This window comes from Dicentrarchus labrax, unplaced genomic scaffold (assembly GCF_905237075.1).
Source record: "Dicentrarchus labrax unplaced genomic scaffold, dlabrax2021, whole genome shotgun sequence".
NCBI lineage: Eukaryota > Metazoa > Chordata > Actinopteri > Moronidae > Dicentrarchus > Dicentrarchus labrax.
Window position 1 is genome coordinate 14,048,266 of NW_026136717.1, and position 15,917 is coordinate 14,064,182.

The 15,917-nt window shown below is 35.9% G+C and overlaps 3 protein-coding genes, 1 long non-coding RNA gene and 1 other non-coding gene across 9 annotated transcripts in view; 3 read left to right on the forward strand and 2 right to left on the reverse strand.

Annotated features, from left to right (window-relative positions):
• The window catches only part of LOC127379544 (involucrin-like), a 77,445-nt gene extending 76,838 nt beyond the window's left edge, over nt 1–607 (reverse strand). Inside the window, exon 1 of the mRNA XM_051429285.1 lies at nt 577–607. The gene's annotated coding sequence lies outside the window, so the exon portion shown is untranslated. The remainder of the gene's footprint in view (nt 1–576) is intronic.
• Nucleotides 608–1,555: 948 nt separating this feature from the next.
• LOC127379546 (ubiquitin carboxyl-terminal hydrolase 47-like) lies at nt 1,556–14,659 on the reverse strand. Of its 5 annotated transcripts, XM_051429292.1 has the most exons (18): nt 14,187–14,479; nt 13,723–13,779; nt 13,161–13,275; nt 12,408–12,920; nt 11,314–12,123; nt 10,761–10,866; nt 10,443–10,546; nt 10,280–10,350; nt 10,072–10,197; nt 9,889–9,984; nt 9,635–9,763; nt 9,404–9,532; nt 9,251–9,285; nt 9,087–9,118; nt 8,817–8,987; nt 8,468–8,521; nt 2,307–7,834; nt 1,556–1,949 (listed from the first exon to the last, which is right to left on the reverse strand). In XM_051429292.1, the coding sequence occupies exons 3-17, from the start codon at nt 13,237–13,239 to the stop codon at nt 7,662–7,664; spliced, it is 2,628 nt and encodes an 875-aa protein (XP_051285252.1). In that variant the 5' UTR covers nt 13,240–13,275; nt 13,723–13,779; nt 14,187–14,479; the 3' UTR covers nt 1,556–1,949; nt 2,307–7,661. The 5 variants fall into 5 exon arrangements, with proteins under 5 accessions (XP_051285252.1, XP_051285253.1, XP_051285251.1 ...); XM_051429293.1 differs by lacking the exons at nt 13,723–13,779; nt 14,187–14,479 and adding an exon at nt 14,641–14,659; XM_051429291.1 differs by lacking the exon at nt 13,723–13,779.
• Nucleotides 2,602–4,449, forward strand: LOC127379556 (uncharacterized). Its single transcript, XM_051429310.1, has 4 exons — nt 2,602–2,750; nt 2,887–2,987; nt 3,467–3,610; nt 3,700–4,449. Exons 1-4 carry the CDS (start codon nt 2,660–2,662, stop codon nt 4,201–4,203), a joined length of 840 nt encoding a protein of 279 aa, XP_051285270.1. The 5' UTR covers nt 2,602–2,659; the 3' UTR covers nt 4,204–4,449.
• On the forward strand, nt 5,175–5,246 carry trnag-ccc (transfer RNA glycine (anticodon CCC)). Its single transcript has one exon. It is a non-coding gene; the product is annotated as a tRNA-Gly (tRNA).
• LOC127379570 (uncharacterized) lies at nt 14,084–15,312 on the forward strand. Its single transcript, XR_007888338.1, has 2 exons — nt 14,084–14,203; nt 14,945–15,312. It is a non-coding gene; the product is annotated as an uncharacterized LOC127379570 (long non-coding RNA).
• Nucleotides 15,313–15,917: the final 605 nt, after the last annotated feature.

The window sequence follows — 15,917 nt, forward strand, 5'->3', positions numbered from 1 at the left end:
GTATTGACAGTGTGTGCGGAGGCAATAAATGTATGTTGATTAACTGGCCTGTGGTGCTGTATTGTGTTTACAGCCTGGTACAGGCTGGTACAGGCTGTAAACATGTTTATTTCTGCTGTAAAGTTGGGCATATAAAGTTTCAAATCAACAATTTCAGTATCTAATACCTAAATTCACTGTTTGTGACATTTTAACATAAGACCTGCCCCTGACATTTACCCCCTATATTATAATGAACACTGAAAACAATAAAAAAAAAAAACTGAAACTAAACTGAATGGAAAACTAAATAAAAAGAAAAAATGACGAAAAAATACAAATCTATAATGACTCTGTTTGGGGGGGTTAAATAAATGTGATTTTTTTACTACAATTTCACATTATTGTTTCCCATTTATTGGTGTCAAGTCACAACAGCCAGTGATTGTTGGCTGTTTGTAGCAGGTGCAGATGGTCTGTAAGTTATTTTTAGCAAATTAAGTGATAAGGGTCAAATATGAGGAAATCATTTACAGAAAAGCTTCATAATCAATATTCTGATTGTCTCTTTGACAAAAAGTGAAACTACAGACCAACCTGAGGCTGTTTGTGCTCCTCTATGGGAATCCCGGGGAAAAACATTGTTTATACCTGATATAACTGGAGGAAAACACCGACACAAACCACGTGATCCTGTCTCTCTCTCAGCTGTAATTTCACTTTCACTTTAATTGAAAGCATTGTAGGTTTATTTATTCATTGCATTTCTGTTTTCCAGTGCTTGAAATATCTTATTATCTTTGTCTACTTATTTTACTTGTGAGTGGAAATTATTTCCATAGCATCACTTTTGCAGTAGTGTAATTCCCTCATTTGTTTCATTCTATGTATCTGTTGCTCTCAGTATGCTCTGTGTGGGTGTGAATGAATCTGACTCTATCAAGTGGTTCAAATATTTGATTGTTCTTTATTTAATTTAACTTATGAGGGAGAATTGTCCGAGCTCTGCTTTGCAGCTTTGGTTTGGACAGTTTCTTTGGACTCTCAGTATGTTTCTCAGGTTGTACTCTCTACTCTTGTTTAATTAATATTCACCAAACTTCACTTCACTTCTATATAAAAGGATTGGTTCAGTATTGCTTTGGAAAATTTTAAGCCAAATCTTTTTTGGACTTTTTTTTACACTGTAATAAGCTGTGAGCTTTACTGAAGAAGTGACAGTGAGGCCTAGGTATGTATACTGTTTATTAATTATATTAATTTTAGTTTTATGTAGATTTATTATCTGTCTATCTCTGAATCTGTGTTGCCTGTTTTGAAAAGATAAATAAGTTTAATCGATGTCCTTATACTGCCCACTCTTTCTATTGATTTCACTTTTATCAGCTGTTAAGTGACTCAGTGTATCTGTGTGACTGAAGCCTGTGCCTCCCTGATAGTCTCTTGTTGTTGTTCTTTAATCCTTACTTTTAATTTGCATTTCATTTTGCATATACTCATACCAACTATTTTTCACCCATTTTTAATTTTTCACAGTTTAATTTTTAGCTGTGAGGAACAATGCGAGGAAGCCCAGTGAGACAAGTAGAGTTTATAAAAATGTTATTATTACAAACCACACACAATGAATCAAAATGAGCTCATAAAAAAAAAAATGTTTTGACACTGAAAACAATTTCTGTACATCCAAGAGTAAAATAAATTTTTTTTATTCATGATTCAATGTTAAACTATACACTTTGATTATCTAAAACATTAACGATTAAAAAAGGATTGCATGAGGATATATTGATTTGTTCATGCATGGATCATGGTTTTCTTGAGACCGTGTGGGGTTTATTCTTCATCAGATGTGCCCCCGGACAGTTTCAGCACTGTATGAACTGTGGACATGTGCTCGATCCCAGTGGATTCCAGAGTGGCCTCTTCCTCCACCGGCTTGGCGTTTACGACAATCCGAAAGTCATCCTCTTAAAGCAAAAATAAATAGTTGCATTATCTTACACATTAACCTAGGCTACATTTTCAAGTTTGGTTTTGTTTTTGTTAGATGAAAAGATGGCTGAACTAAAGGGTTATTTTTAGAAGTGTGGTCCATTTACAGTTACAAGACTGACAGAGTGTTAAAAAGAAGCAGCATTAGACTCTCTGAAGTCACATTGAAACAACTGAGGGTTAAAGGCAGGCACAGTGTTGTGGACAAACCTGGGTCCGCCCACTTGTACTGCACAATCCTAGAACATAGGCTGTATTGTCTTAACTTACATTTTTATTATTAAAATTGATATCCAAACACCTTAAAAGAGTAAACTAAATAATACACTTACTTATCCACAGCTCTTTACAAATTTTCTCTTTAAATTGCCGTCCAGTGATGTTCTTCAGCTGCTGTTTATTGTCGCACAGCTCGAAAATCTTTTCTTTTCCAAAGGGTGGATGAACGCAGACTTGGAAACACATTTTGGAGCTTGTTCAGTGAGTTCTTCAGATCTGTCTGTTCAGAAAGTGAAACGTTTGGTAAATAAATAGGCTTTGTGATATCAGATGGGGTTTTTTTTAATACGCGTCACGTAAAAAAATCACATGACTTCTTGGAAATTAAAAGCGAAAGGAAAAGAAATTCCCCCATAAAGCTGGTATTTTATTTGAGTAAGTAACCTACATTTTACATTTGGTCAAGATGAGCAGCAACATGACAACTGAACAGGAGAAGTGTTACGACCCTCAAGACAAAACACTTACATTTATCGATGGAGAGGATGATTTAGACTGTAAGTAGTCAAATGTCACATTATCTTATCTTATGAATGTCATATGATCACCAAGCAAACATTAGCTTCTGCTATCTATGTATTTACCTGCTACTTTTAAGTATTATAGCTCTCCTTGTTTATGTGTGCCTCACAGTTCTGTGTATTGGCTACAAGTCTCTGAGAGCAAAGATGTCCTGTGGTCATGCTGTCACTCCGATGTCTCTCACCGACTGGTGTCGCAGGTTGTTGGACAAGGTAGGCTGTTTACATCATAATGCAATATAAAATCTGTTTTAGTGACTAAACTTCACTGACAATGTGCATAGTGGCAGCATGTATTGTGCTAAAGGGTTTAGATTGTATTTATACATGGTATAACAGAAAGTGACCAGTTTAATTTAGCAGTGAGTTTAGTTACATAAAAATGTTTTTCTGATGTTGGTTAATAGCACCAGTTGTTGACTTTCTGGCTGTTTGAGGTGAAAAAATAAAAAACAAAAACCAGTGTACAAAAAGTTGTGACACATTTATGGTGAAACAGCTTAGTCAAGGTTAGGATTAGCACAATAGAGGGCACTTCATCATGTTTTCTCCACTGAAAAGGCACCGTAGGACAGTTGTTCCCAACCACTCCATTGTACAGTTTGAATACATATAAATAGCAGGGACCATCAGTTTACTAAATGACAGAAAACTGTTAAAGGTTTTCTTTGATTTTCTCTTTAATATCTAAGGGTGAGTGCAGATTTGTGTGTGGTCAACCTGACTGTGATGTTCAGTGGCCCTTTGAGGAGGTTTGTAAAATGGCTCTTCTAAGCCCTGAAGAAAAGGAGTACTTTGAACAGGAGATGTTCAACAATGCTGGCGACTTGAAACTTGTAAGTATCAATATTACACTATTTAATAACTGTTGAACTCTGAAAAAAACAACATCTCATTATGTTTTTCTTATAACTTCACTTCACAGTGTCCTGGTTGCAAGTCCTCTGTGGTGAGAACTGATCCCAGTAATCTGAGTATTGAATGCTCAGTGTGCACAGCTAACAAAAAAAGGTCTTATAGATTCTGCTGGCAGTGTTTGAAGGAATGGAAAGGTCCGGCTCCACGTTCAGACCGCTGTGAAAACAATGGCTGCATTAATCAGCAACTAGAAATACTGAAAAACTCTCCAGACATGGTCTTTGAAGATGTGAAGGGTGTCACTGGCTGTCCCTCCATCCGTGCCTGTCCCACCTGTGGTTTGCTACTTGAGCATAACAAGACTCAATGTAAAAACATTGTCTGTCGCCGCTGTAAGGTGGAGTTCTGTTTCGTGTGCCTGAAAACCACTGAAGAGTGTCAGGAGCTCACTGATGAGAGTGAGGAGTTCACTGATGAGAGTGAGGAGGAAGAGGTATCCTCATATGACCGACTTTGCTCCACTGGTGTAGCGCCTAGACAGACCTCTATACCTGTGTGGCAGAGGAAATAATTGATGACGATGATAACACAATTTCTTCCTTTTCTTAATTATGCCGATCATCATAAATTAACTCCACACCAGTTTTGAATAACAGTGAAGAGCCTGTAAGATCGTTTTTGTATTTGTACTTAGAATTTGGAACAATATCATCACAACATGAGGATTTTTTTTTATTTTTTTTACTCATTTGTTTGTTCCCCTAACATGAATTGAACCATGGTTGCTTTTCCTGTGAAATAAAGATAAATAAATATACATTATTGTTTTATAGAAATTATTTCTATTTTAGCAGCACTTATAAAACATGCTGTAAGTGGTTCCGTCTAACTTTAGCATGTCATTGTCACATTAATTGTGATATAGTGGTGAATACACAGTAATAACAATGAGAGAGAAAATTATAGTGATGGAATCAGTATTCAGATAATTAACTTGTGTACAAGTAGAACACAATAAAAATACTTATTTACAAGTTAAAATCCTGCATTTAAAATGTGTTAAAAGTAAAAGTACATAAGTATTATCTGTAAAATGTACTTTATCAAAAGTAAAAGTATTCATGCAGAATTGATCATTAATTACAGATACAGCACACAAATGTAAATACTATTAAGGTGTGGAGGTCATTTTAACTGCTTTATGGGTAGTTTAATCTTTAACAATTCATCATATTTTATAAACATAGCTGTCAATGTAGTGAAATCTATATTTCTGTCTTAAATGTATTAAAGTAAAAGTATAACAGCAGAAAATGGAAATAGTTGCTATAAATTATGCAGAACTAGAGTAAATGTACAGTAACAACTCTATTGGTTTACACTGAAAATATAGAAAAGCTGTATTCTGAATAAATATATTATGGACAAAAGTGCCTTTAATATCACTGAAACCTGGACTATGTATCACTGAAACTGACCGCAATGACTGGATACAGTTGTGAGACCACATGTTGGGGTCATGGAGGTTACAGTGCTCTTAAGGCATTGGTGATATAGTGGTGAGCATAGCTGCTTCCCAAGCAGTTCACCTGGGTTCGATTCCCAGCCAACGCATGAGCTTTGATAAAAGCTTTAATCACCTTAAAACCATCAGGAGGTGGAGAATCACTGGTCAATTGTTGTTGAACCTCCATGGTCATTTGTCACACTTTCCAACTCACAGACAATGCTGCCATCTTGTGGTTTAAACACAACCACTGACAAGAGATTGTATTCTTTACTAACTCTTTAAAAAATATTTTAAAGCCTGTAAAATATGGCATATTATATATTGAATATGAATTATTATTTATAACAATGTGTAATAATGAAGAAATAGGCAACAGTAAATACTGATTGATGCATGTAAGTATGTGGCATCACCAGAGGCCCAACCAAATATCCAGTGGAAAGGTGTAAGCCCATCAGTCTGTCCGCTGTGGAGGGGATCACCGCCTGCCCCTCTGTCCGAGTCTGTCCTACATGTGGCATGTAGTCGGAATATAGTCGAGAATACTGCAAAAATATCAACTATTCTGTTTTGTCGGCCTGAAACTCTTTTACAAACTTCCTGTCACTTAAAAACTGATTGGTGCAGATATCCAGAGTATAAAGGAGGAATTGTAATAACATTAACTTTAGCTATCATCAGGTTCATTTTTTTATTTGTCCAATACTTTGTGTTTAGCTCTAAATAGCAAGTACTGTTTTCCCAGCACCTTTACATTACCTCCATTCTTGTTTGTTTTGTTTACTTCATTTGGTTTCACTATTCTTTGACTTTTTTTGTCATGAATTGTTGCTCTGAGTTGTTATTCTTTGTGCTGTCATCTTCTGCATCACCCTCCTCTCCCACAGTCTAATAACTTATGAGGAAAAACAGAAAGTCCCTCATTTGAGATTAAACTTTATAAAACACTGCAGTTGCTGCTGGCAAGATACAAAAATAATGACATTTAGCTTTTCAGGACACAGTGATACACTTTTTTCCACATAAAAAGACAAATCTATAATTTTTTGACAGATATTTTACTTTTAATTTCAAGTTGAATACTGTTAAAAGTATGGAAAATGAGTTCCAATTAACAGTAAATAAATAGTGGGGCAGTCAGTTTCCTCAAATGTCAGCTAACAGTAACTGAAACAAGCAGTAGACCAATGTGATTAAAACAGAACAAACATTATTTATTCATAAAACCACACACATACACATCAACAGCTAACAGTGAGAACATTGTGTAACCAAACATTCTCTGAGAAAAAATAAATAAATGTGTAATTAAATGTTTTAATAAAAAAAACACAATATGGTAAATGGACTGTACTTATGTAGCACCTTCCTAGTCTTTCGACCACTCAATGCGCTGTACACTACATGCCACACTCAGTCATTCATATACAATGTGCCATTCCCACTCATAGCGGACGGAAGCCGGAGATTGACCTTCTGATCAGTGGACAACCCCCTCTACCTCTGAGCCGTCAACAATAACATCTCAAAACTTCCCCAGTTTGGTAAGATTTGAGACAATTGTTAATCTAATTGAACAAAATGGACCCTTGGTTCCCACTTGATTATTCCTTTGCAGACTTCACCTATTATGGGCTGAGGTACAGTAGCAATGCTACACAGTCTTGGCTTACATTTTTCATGTTATCTGCCACAATCATACTTGCACTAGATGTGATAGTTTTTGAGATGTTCTTCATCTATTTGGTTTTACATCAGTCCTTATGAGTAAGTATTCATCCGACATATTGTATGACTACTAATAATAGTTCAGTCAGACAACTCACGTATGATATGTTTATTAAAGCAGTATAACATATTTAGATTTTGGCGTCTAGGCTCCGACCTCATCACTCCCCGCAGATATGTTTACATAGAGATATTGGGGAGTGATGAGCAAATACCTTAAACCCCCAGTCAGAGTCTACAGGTGGATGCTGGGGTGGTGGTGGGGCTTATAGCACAGCAGGCTGCAATAGCTTGCAGGGCAAGAGCAGCATTGACAAAGCAGAGGGAGAGCTGGGAAATTTTGCAGCTTAAAGACACCACCAGATTGGAAGGGTGCGCTTGGTTAGTGATTAAGGAATAAGGCATGTCATGTGTGTTTAGCAGCGCAGCTCGAGTTGACAAGCTGAACTAGCTTGCAGGCTTCACTCCATTATTAGAAATGTTGTAGTAACATGACATAATTTACCTCTTCATAGACCCAGACAAAGGCAAAAACAGAAATATGTACACAAATATCTGAGATTCAGGTAAAGTGTGGCTATACTTTTTCACACTGATGTACATGTGTGCCAGACTTGGCCCTGTTGCATACAGCAGACAAGAAAATATCCAAATATGCACAATATTTTAACTGATCCAAAAGCCAAATATATTTTTTTTGTTATGGTTTGCATTTCAGAATCAATACAGGATGCAGTTATAGGAGAAGTGCCAAAAGTGACCAGTCTCCCTCCTCAAATTAAGTTAGCTACCTATGTAGTTGTTAAAAAATAACAACCAATTACTATAATAATAAGAGGCAAAAAACTAATACAAAATACTTGACATATTTTCTTGATCCAAGACGTACTCTCATCAGCTCCTGGAGAATCACCTGGTGGGTGAGTAAACCAGAAATAAATTTCTTCAGCCAAACTTAATATAACTGAAAGTGAAAAAACATAAAGAAAACATAGTTTAAGTAACACTTGCATTTGTATATAATGCTTTTGATGCATAATGAAAATCACATTCCTTGGAATGAAATAAGACGGTTGAAGTTTCATATCTAACAGTACTCACACGTATTGAACCTTCTGACATTTAGCCTTTCTCAGGTTTACTTTAATGGCTAAATGTCTCTTTTCCTCCAACCTATTCTCTGTTCCTCAGTCTTTTAAAGGTCCAGTGTGTAGAATTTAGTAGCATCTAGTGGTATAATTGCAGATTGCAATTTTTTTGCTTTACCCTTCCCTTGAAAGCATGAAGGAGAAACTACGGTGGCCGAGAAACACCCGAAAAATGAACGAAAAACAAACAATGAGTGAACGATCTGCCAGTATTTGGTATTTGAAACATGGCGGTTCAACATGGCAGACTACATGGAAGGCTACCTTTCGCGTCTACAAACAAAACCACAATGATTACTAGTGATTATACATTAATGAAAACACAATTATAAATATTATATTCCATTTCTGCCAATAGATCCTCCTAAATGTTACAAACTGGACCTTTAACTTGTCTAATCTGTCTGTCTCTCTAATCTACCTTTATAATCAGTGTCTAATTCTCCTACCTTTGTCTTCTTCCTCGTCTCCGTTCTGGTTGGTAGCAATAAGTAGGTGACACTCTGTGGGTTTGAAGTGAAGAAAAACAATTTAGCAATTCAGCAATGAGCTGTCAGTATTTTCATCTTCATGATCTACACCTTGAAACAAGCCTAAATGTCAACATTTAAACCCGAGTAATGTGCCTTTCGAAATAGATACTTTAATATAGAGAACATGAGAGGATGTACAGTCCCGGAACTGGTGGAACGTTTGCATAATATATGTATTTATATAAAATGAATCACATAGAGCCAATTATCTATAATATTATGTATCTATTGCATCTCACTGATTCCCAGATGTTCTTCATATTACCTGTTTGTTCCTGCATCTCTGTCTGTTCTTCGTCCTCATCATCATCATCATTTTTTTTGTATTCCACTTCGTCTGGCCTTGGTTCATCCAGGATGCTGTCATCCTGTTCTTGCATTGCATTGTGTGCCAGATATCCTGATTTGGTCCCACAGGGCATCTGAGACTCGGTGGCTATGAAGAGAAGAAAAAATTATATATTTAGCAATAATTTGTTTGTACTTAAAGTCATATCTTAAATTATTTCTTTGTGTAATTTGTATGTAATCCTACCTCTGTACATGAGAAGATATACAGTCCTGGAGCTGGTGATGTTTTTGTTTGCATAGAACAACAAAAAGGGTGACAGCATACAATAAACACTTCTGGATAGATAATGTAATACATACCAAATTATTATTAATGAAATTTAATGAAATAGATTTTATCAAACGTACGTGTAAGTGTTGTTTCCTGCAAACAGCTGTTTAACCTGCACCATTCAACAAAAACACCAAACAATGTAAATTAACTTCTGTTCAATGTTTGATATTTCTGTTGGTATGGTTCAAATGTGTACCATCATAATGGAATAGATGAAGTAATCTTACCTTCCCGACATAAGAATCACTACACTCATACCAGGTTTCGTCCTCATTGGACAGGATGGTGGCTGTGTAATGTCCACCTGTTAGACTGCCCATGTGGTTCACCATCCCATACAGTTTGTACGTTTGATTCTACGATGAAGAACACAGTCGGGTACATGGAAATATTTGGAAAACATTTAAAAGGAACACCATTGAAACATAAATCACATATAAAACATTCATTTTCGTTACCTTTCTCTTTAATTCAAGAGGTACATCCACACTGCAGTCTGATTTGTAATGTGACATCCTCCTGTAGTCAAAGTCAAATCTCTTCAGAAGTAGAGTCAAAATCGGAGGATATTTCTCCATCTCACATTCCTAAATAACACAAGAAACATTATCAAACACTAAATCCTTTAATCTCAGTATGCTAAATTAATATACAGTGTTTTTATTGGATCCCAGTATAAAATTTGAACTTCCTACAGTTTTTCAGAACTCACCTTTGTTGCCTCTGTTTTGTTGTTACATTTGTTGCAGTGAACCTTGTTGTGTCCATTAAATGTTTTTGTCTGGAAAAACCTTTCAAAGCTTCTTTCCTGTAAAAACACAAATGTAATAATAATATTAGAGCAGCATGATCACATTAAAATACTAAACTAGAGCTCTGAGCTTTGTCTGCTCACCACACTGTAGGTTGTATCGTGGTTATCTTTCAGACACAGTGGAAGAGTCCAGAATGGATTTGTCTCTTTATTGATGATGTGACCTTCAGAGCATTTTGTTGTGTACATCAGACGTCCTTGAAAAACCTTGAGATAGAAACATCTATCATCTTAGAGTATTCCAATCTTTTTTCCTGTAAATAACGTTGTAGATTTGATAAGTACTCACTGCAGTGTCTTGTTGCCTGATCTTATTCAAAATCAACTCCAGGTATTCAGCAGCATCACCTTGCTCATAAACTACAAAAGAATACATTCAACCATATCTGATATATTAATTTCATCAAAGCATCTTTAATTATCACTGATATGTGACTTTCTGTCCAACTTACCATTTTTAATCTGCAAAATCCTTGTGATTTTTTCTGTTCCACATGTTCCTTTCTTCAGGCCAGCAAAGATGTTAGTCATCTCTGTATGTAATTCTGAATTAAACCTTTAGGGAGAGATTAGTTTTTCAGTGAATAGTTGCTGTTTACTGTTTGTCTGCTTATATGTTCACTGATGGAGTTTTGTAAGTCAGCCATATACACCCAATTAAATCATTTTATCATTCAGTATTTCCTGTTAATATTCTACACAATGTTTTTGTCACATATAAATTCTCCTGGTACTTATATTAACTACAGATGAAAGCAGCTGTTTCAAACCTGTCATGGACCTCTGGAGTCATGAAGAGAACTTGCAGGACACTGTTGAGGTAACATGTGGCTCCCTGGTTATACAGACCATAATGAACTCTCTGTGGCTGAATCGCTGAAAGGAAAGAAAAAACACAGTGTAATTACACCATCTCCATTTATTTATTATTAAAGATTATTTAGTTGGTAGCAAACAGGGTCATTAAAATGAATATTCTGATTTATCGTGGATGGGTTGCAGGTTTGTGAAATAGGGTGAAGCGTCTTTCATACAGTGAAATTGTTTGCAGAGCCGTCCTGATAAAGCATGTTTTCCTCTGTTCTGTCAAGTTTATAACTACAGTTTTAAGTTTTGCATGTAAGCATTTCTGATTACTGAAAGCAGCCTCTCTAATCATTAAAGTAAATCGTTAAAGAAAGCATTCATACATCAGTACAACGGAGTACGTCTCCGTTCTGGTTGGTCTCAACAGGTATGTGACAGAAAGGTTATATATTCAGCATTGATCTGTCAGCATCAGTATCAGTAAGAATTAAATATTAGACCACATGTTCTTATTACCTGTTTGTTTTTGCATCACTGTGTTTGTTTTTTTACTGGAGCATTTCTGTTCTCCAACATTTACAGGAGCATCATTTACTTTAGTTTCCTTCAACTCTTCAGACTTCTCATTTGTGTTTTCTTCTGTGCTGCTGGAACGTGTACTGTCTTCATTCATGAACAGATTGTCCTGTACTTCTTTATCTCCACTAGTTTTTACTTTGCTCAGTGTTGCACATTTGACACCAGTGTTGATGTTTCTGTCATTAATTGTTTCTCTGACTGATGTGTCTTTCTTTACACTTTCTGTCTCACCCTGCTCTTCTCTAACCTGAAGAATGCACTGTGTCTCGTTCTCCTCGGCCGGGCAAATAAATCTGCTGTCATCGTGGTCTCCTGAACTCTTCATGGTGTACGACTGGTTCACACTTTTTCCATCAAAGGTAGACCCCATGCTTTTTCGATTTTCCTGTACTTCTTCATCTTCACTGTTTAGCAATTTTTGTTTTTCACAGTCCTCATCACTGTTTGTGTTTCTGTCAATAATTGTTTCTCTGACTGATGTGTCTTTATTTACACTTTCTTTATCACCCTCCTCTCCTCTAGCCTGAAGACTGAGTGCATCTTTCTCCTGATCTTTTCTCATCTGTCCATCATCTTCTTCACTATGTCCAATCTGTGTGTTTTCTTCATCATCAGTGTCTTTTTTGATGACATTTTTGTTTTCCACTTCCTCTCCTTTCTGTTCTTCCAGACCAATTTCTTCACCCTGTTCTTCTTTCACCTCGTCTGTCAGATCTTCTGAATTGGTTTCAGCAGGTTTCTGACACTCTGTGGATTTGAAGTAGAAATAAAGTAAAATATTCAGTAATCATCTGTATCAGAGTCAGTATCAGTAAGAACAAAGTCTTTTCATGAATTACACCCTGAAAAAAGTCTATATGTCAACATACACACCCAACTAATATATCCTTGTAAAAAGATACTTTAGTATTGTTTGTGTAGTATATCATTATGTATCTAAATGTACAAAAGAAATCACATAGAGCCAAAGAAAGAGGTCATTTTTGTATGTTGCCATAGAAACACAGATTCATGCATGTTCTTCTTATTACCTGTTTGTTTCTGCTTCTCTGCCTTTGTCTCTTCATCCAGATGTTGTTCACTAGAGTTATTCAACTGTTCTCCAACATTTACAGGAGCATCATCTACTTTAGTTTCCTTCAACTTTTCAGACTTCTCATTTGTGTTTTCTTCTGTGCTGCTGGAACATGTACTGTCTTCATTCATGAACAGATTGTCCTGTACTTCTTTATCTCCACTAGTTTTTACTTTGCTCAGTGTTGCACATTTGACACCAGTGTTGATGTTTCTGTCATTAATCGTTTCTCTGACTAATGTGTCTTTCTTTACACTTTCTGTCTCACCCTCCTCTCCTCTAGCCTGAAGACTGAGTGTATCTTTCTCCTGATCTTTTCTCATCTCTGCTTCATCTTCTTCACTGATACTTTCTTCTTCCTTCCTGGTGTGTTGTTCTTCACCCAGTTTGTCCAAGTTACTGGCTTCATGTCGTTCAGCTGCATCGTCTGTCAGACCTTCTGAAGTGGTCACACAGGGCTTCTTAGTAGCTGTGGGTTGAAATGTGTTTATTCAGTAATACATTCAGTTAAAATCTGTTTCAGAAAGGTTGGCATTACTTTGGATGAACATCTTACAGATGTATGTTGTGATGGATGTATAAGGTCAAATTACTCTTATTGAGCAAAAAGCTACTTTTTAGAGTTGGTCATCTTTTACTTTTATTTATGTTAATTTTGTTTTATAAACATCTGCAACACCTTGTTCAGCCACATCTGCGTCTCTGTTACCTGTTTGTTCCTCCTCGTCTGCCTTTGTGATCTCATCTCGGCATCTTTTCCTGGGGTTAGAATCTTCTTCATCTCCCATCTTTCTTCCAACTTGTTTATGTTTTCATGTGCGATGCTAAAACGGATACAGTGCCTTCATTAGCCTACACATATTTTTATCATTTCACACAATGTTGTCAATGATTGTCTCTCAATGTGATTTTTTTATCCTCAATACAGATTTTATGACTCCTCGCTTCTGTTCACTGTCCATTAAAAAAAAAAGCATCTTGTAATAATGATAAACAATATCTCTTGAGCTTGTTTTCCAGGTAACAACAAACCTGACATTCATAGGAAAAATACATCCCCCATAATGCTGCACAGCGAGACTCTAAGTTAGAGGCGGAACTTCAAAGGAAGACAATTGAATACAACGTCATTATAAGATGAGATTTATTTTGTGGATTACTTTATTGTGTTTATTGAATTCTCATAAGTTAATTAATGGCAACTACATATATAAACATATCGGTATTCTGTTCTACAATGTAGATAAGGAACTACATAAGGTGCTCGTTACCTGTAATGTCACTGATTGGCGGAGTGATATGATGTAAGGTAGTGTTCAGTTGTCCGACTGTTGAAGCGGACATTAAAGTGGATCAAGTATCACAGATAGAGTTATCCTCTTGCTTTACCCACGACCCAAAGCTAGTTGTAATACAGTAACTATCAAGGTTGTAGTTAACGCTGCGAGTAGCCAGCGTTACTATATTCAGAGAGTAACTAAAACGCCTCACAGTACAAACTTTAAAAGTTACAACATAGTCAGTATCATACAATAAAAAGTTTAGAAGTGAAACCCTCCGTTAATCTCTATCCAGATGCAAACTGAAAGCAACCTCATGCGCCTGTACCACAGCAACATCAATCAACATATTCACATGGAAATACAAGATTATAAAATATGACTCCTTTTACTCCGAGCCTGTCTATGAGGTTGTATTGCGGTGAAAGCCAACGTTAGAGATATATAGTGCTTACCTGGACTGCACCATCGGGTAATGAAAGCAGTAAGCTGTGTAACACTGTCTTACTTTCGTTTCTATTTTCAGCCTTTTCTGTAACTCAGGATGATTTGATCATCTTAACAAAAATGCTTTAAATTGATCTTAAAAGTCTATTATAGGGGTTTTCTTTAGTTTTCCATTGTATTATTTTCTGTTTTGATTTCAGTCCTCTAACAGTAAGTGTCACTGTGTACTGGAAAGCTAAATGTCATTATTATATTTATGTTTTATAAAGTTTAAGGCATGAAACCGAACATGTCTTTCTTTCTGTTTCCTTATTAGTACTGGACTTTAAACTTTCTTTCTCTTATCTACAGAAAATCACATGACTTCGTTGACCTTTGTGTAACATTTAGGAGGATATATTGGCAGAAATATTATATAATATTATAATATTCATGGGTGTGTTTTCTTTAGTGGGTAATCACCTAAAAACACAGAGATAACAAAAGCTGCAGTTCCTCTTCCGGCCTCTTGGGGCTGGCGGCAGTAGTGAGTGATCTCCAGAAGATGCTCAACTTTACAGCAGAAATAAACATGTTTACAGCCTGGTACACAAACACTTTCGGTATCTAATAGCTAAATACTCTGTTTATGACATATGTAAGTTGTTATATAATTCACCTGAGTCATTTTTTTTCATAAAGTGTTTTGTAATATTCTGAACTCTTTATTCAATACAATATACATTAAACAGTTTAGAAGTGAAACTCTCCGTTAATCTCTATCCAGGTGCAAACTGAAAGCAACCTCATGCGCCTGTACCACAGCAACATCAATCAACATATTCACATGGAAATACAAGATTATAAAATATGACTCCTTTTACTCCGAGCCTGTCTAAGAGATATAGAGTGGTTACCTGGACTGACAATAAAAAAGGCTCCACCAATAAGTTTGATTGGTCCTATGATTTGATCATCTTAAAAAACAATTTTTAAATAGATCTCAAAAGTCTATTATAGGGGTTTTCTTTAGTTTTCCATTGTATTATTTTCTGTTTTGATTTCAGTCCTCTAACAGTAAGTGTCACTGTGTACTGGAAAGCTAAATGTCATTATTATATTTATGTTTTATAAAGTTTAAGGCATGAAACCGAACATGTCTTTCTTTCTGTTTCCTTATTAGTTACTGGACTTTAAACTTTCTTTCTCTTATCTACAGAAAATCACATGACTTCGTTGACCTTTGTGTAACATTTAGGAGGATATATTGGCAGAAATGTTATATAATATTCATGGGTGTGTTTTCTTCAGTGGGTAATCACCTAAAAACACAGAAATAACAAAAGCTGCAGTTCCTCTTCCGGCCTCTTGGGGCTGGCAGATGTAGTGAGTGATCTCCGAAAGATGCTCAACTTTACAGCAGAAATAAACATGTTTACAGCCTGGTACACAAACACTTTCGGTATCTAATAGCTAAATACTCTGTTTATGACATATGTAAGTTGTTATATAATTCACCTGAGTCATTTTTTTTCATAAAGTGTTTTGTAATATTCTGAACTCTTTATACAATACAATATACATTAAACAGTTTAGAAGTGAAAGTCTCCGTTAATCTCTATCCAGGTGCAAACTGAAAGCAACCTCATGCGCCTGTACCACAGCAACATCAATCAACATATTCACATGGAAATACAAGATTATAAAATATGACTCCTTTTACTCCGAGCCTGTCTATGAGATATAGAGTGGTTACCTGG

What these genes read in the sequence shown, in the direction of transcription:
- LOC127379556 (XM_051429310.1), top strand. Translation starts at nt 2,660, where the DNA reads ATGAGCAGCAACATGACAACTGAACAGGAGAAGTGTTACGACCCTCAA. An exon ending in TGGAGAGGATGATTTAGACT is followed by an intron (nt 2,751 to 2,886) that starts GTAAGTAGTCAA and finishes TGTGCCTCACAG; the next exon opens with TTCTGTGTATTGGCTACAAG. An exon ending in GTCGCAGGTTGTTGGACAAG is followed by an intron (nt 2,988 to 3,466) that starts GTAGGCTGTTTA and finishes TTAATATCTAAG; the next exon opens with GGTGAGTGCAGATTTGTGTG.
- LOC127379546 (XM_051429293.1), bottom strand. Translation starts at nt 13,239, where the DNA reads ATGGGAGATGAAGAAGATTCTAACCCCAGGAAAAGATGCCGAGATGAG. An exon ending in ACGATACAACCTACAGTGTG is followed by an intron (nt 9,985 to 10,071) that starts GTGAGCAGACAA and finishes GTGTTTTTACAG; the next exon opens with GAAAGAAGCTTTGAAAGGTT. An exon ending in GCAGGAAACAACACTTACAC is followed by an intron (nt 9,119 to 9,250) that starts GTACGTTTGATA and finishes AAACATCACCAG; the next exon opens with CTCCAGGACTGTATATCTTC.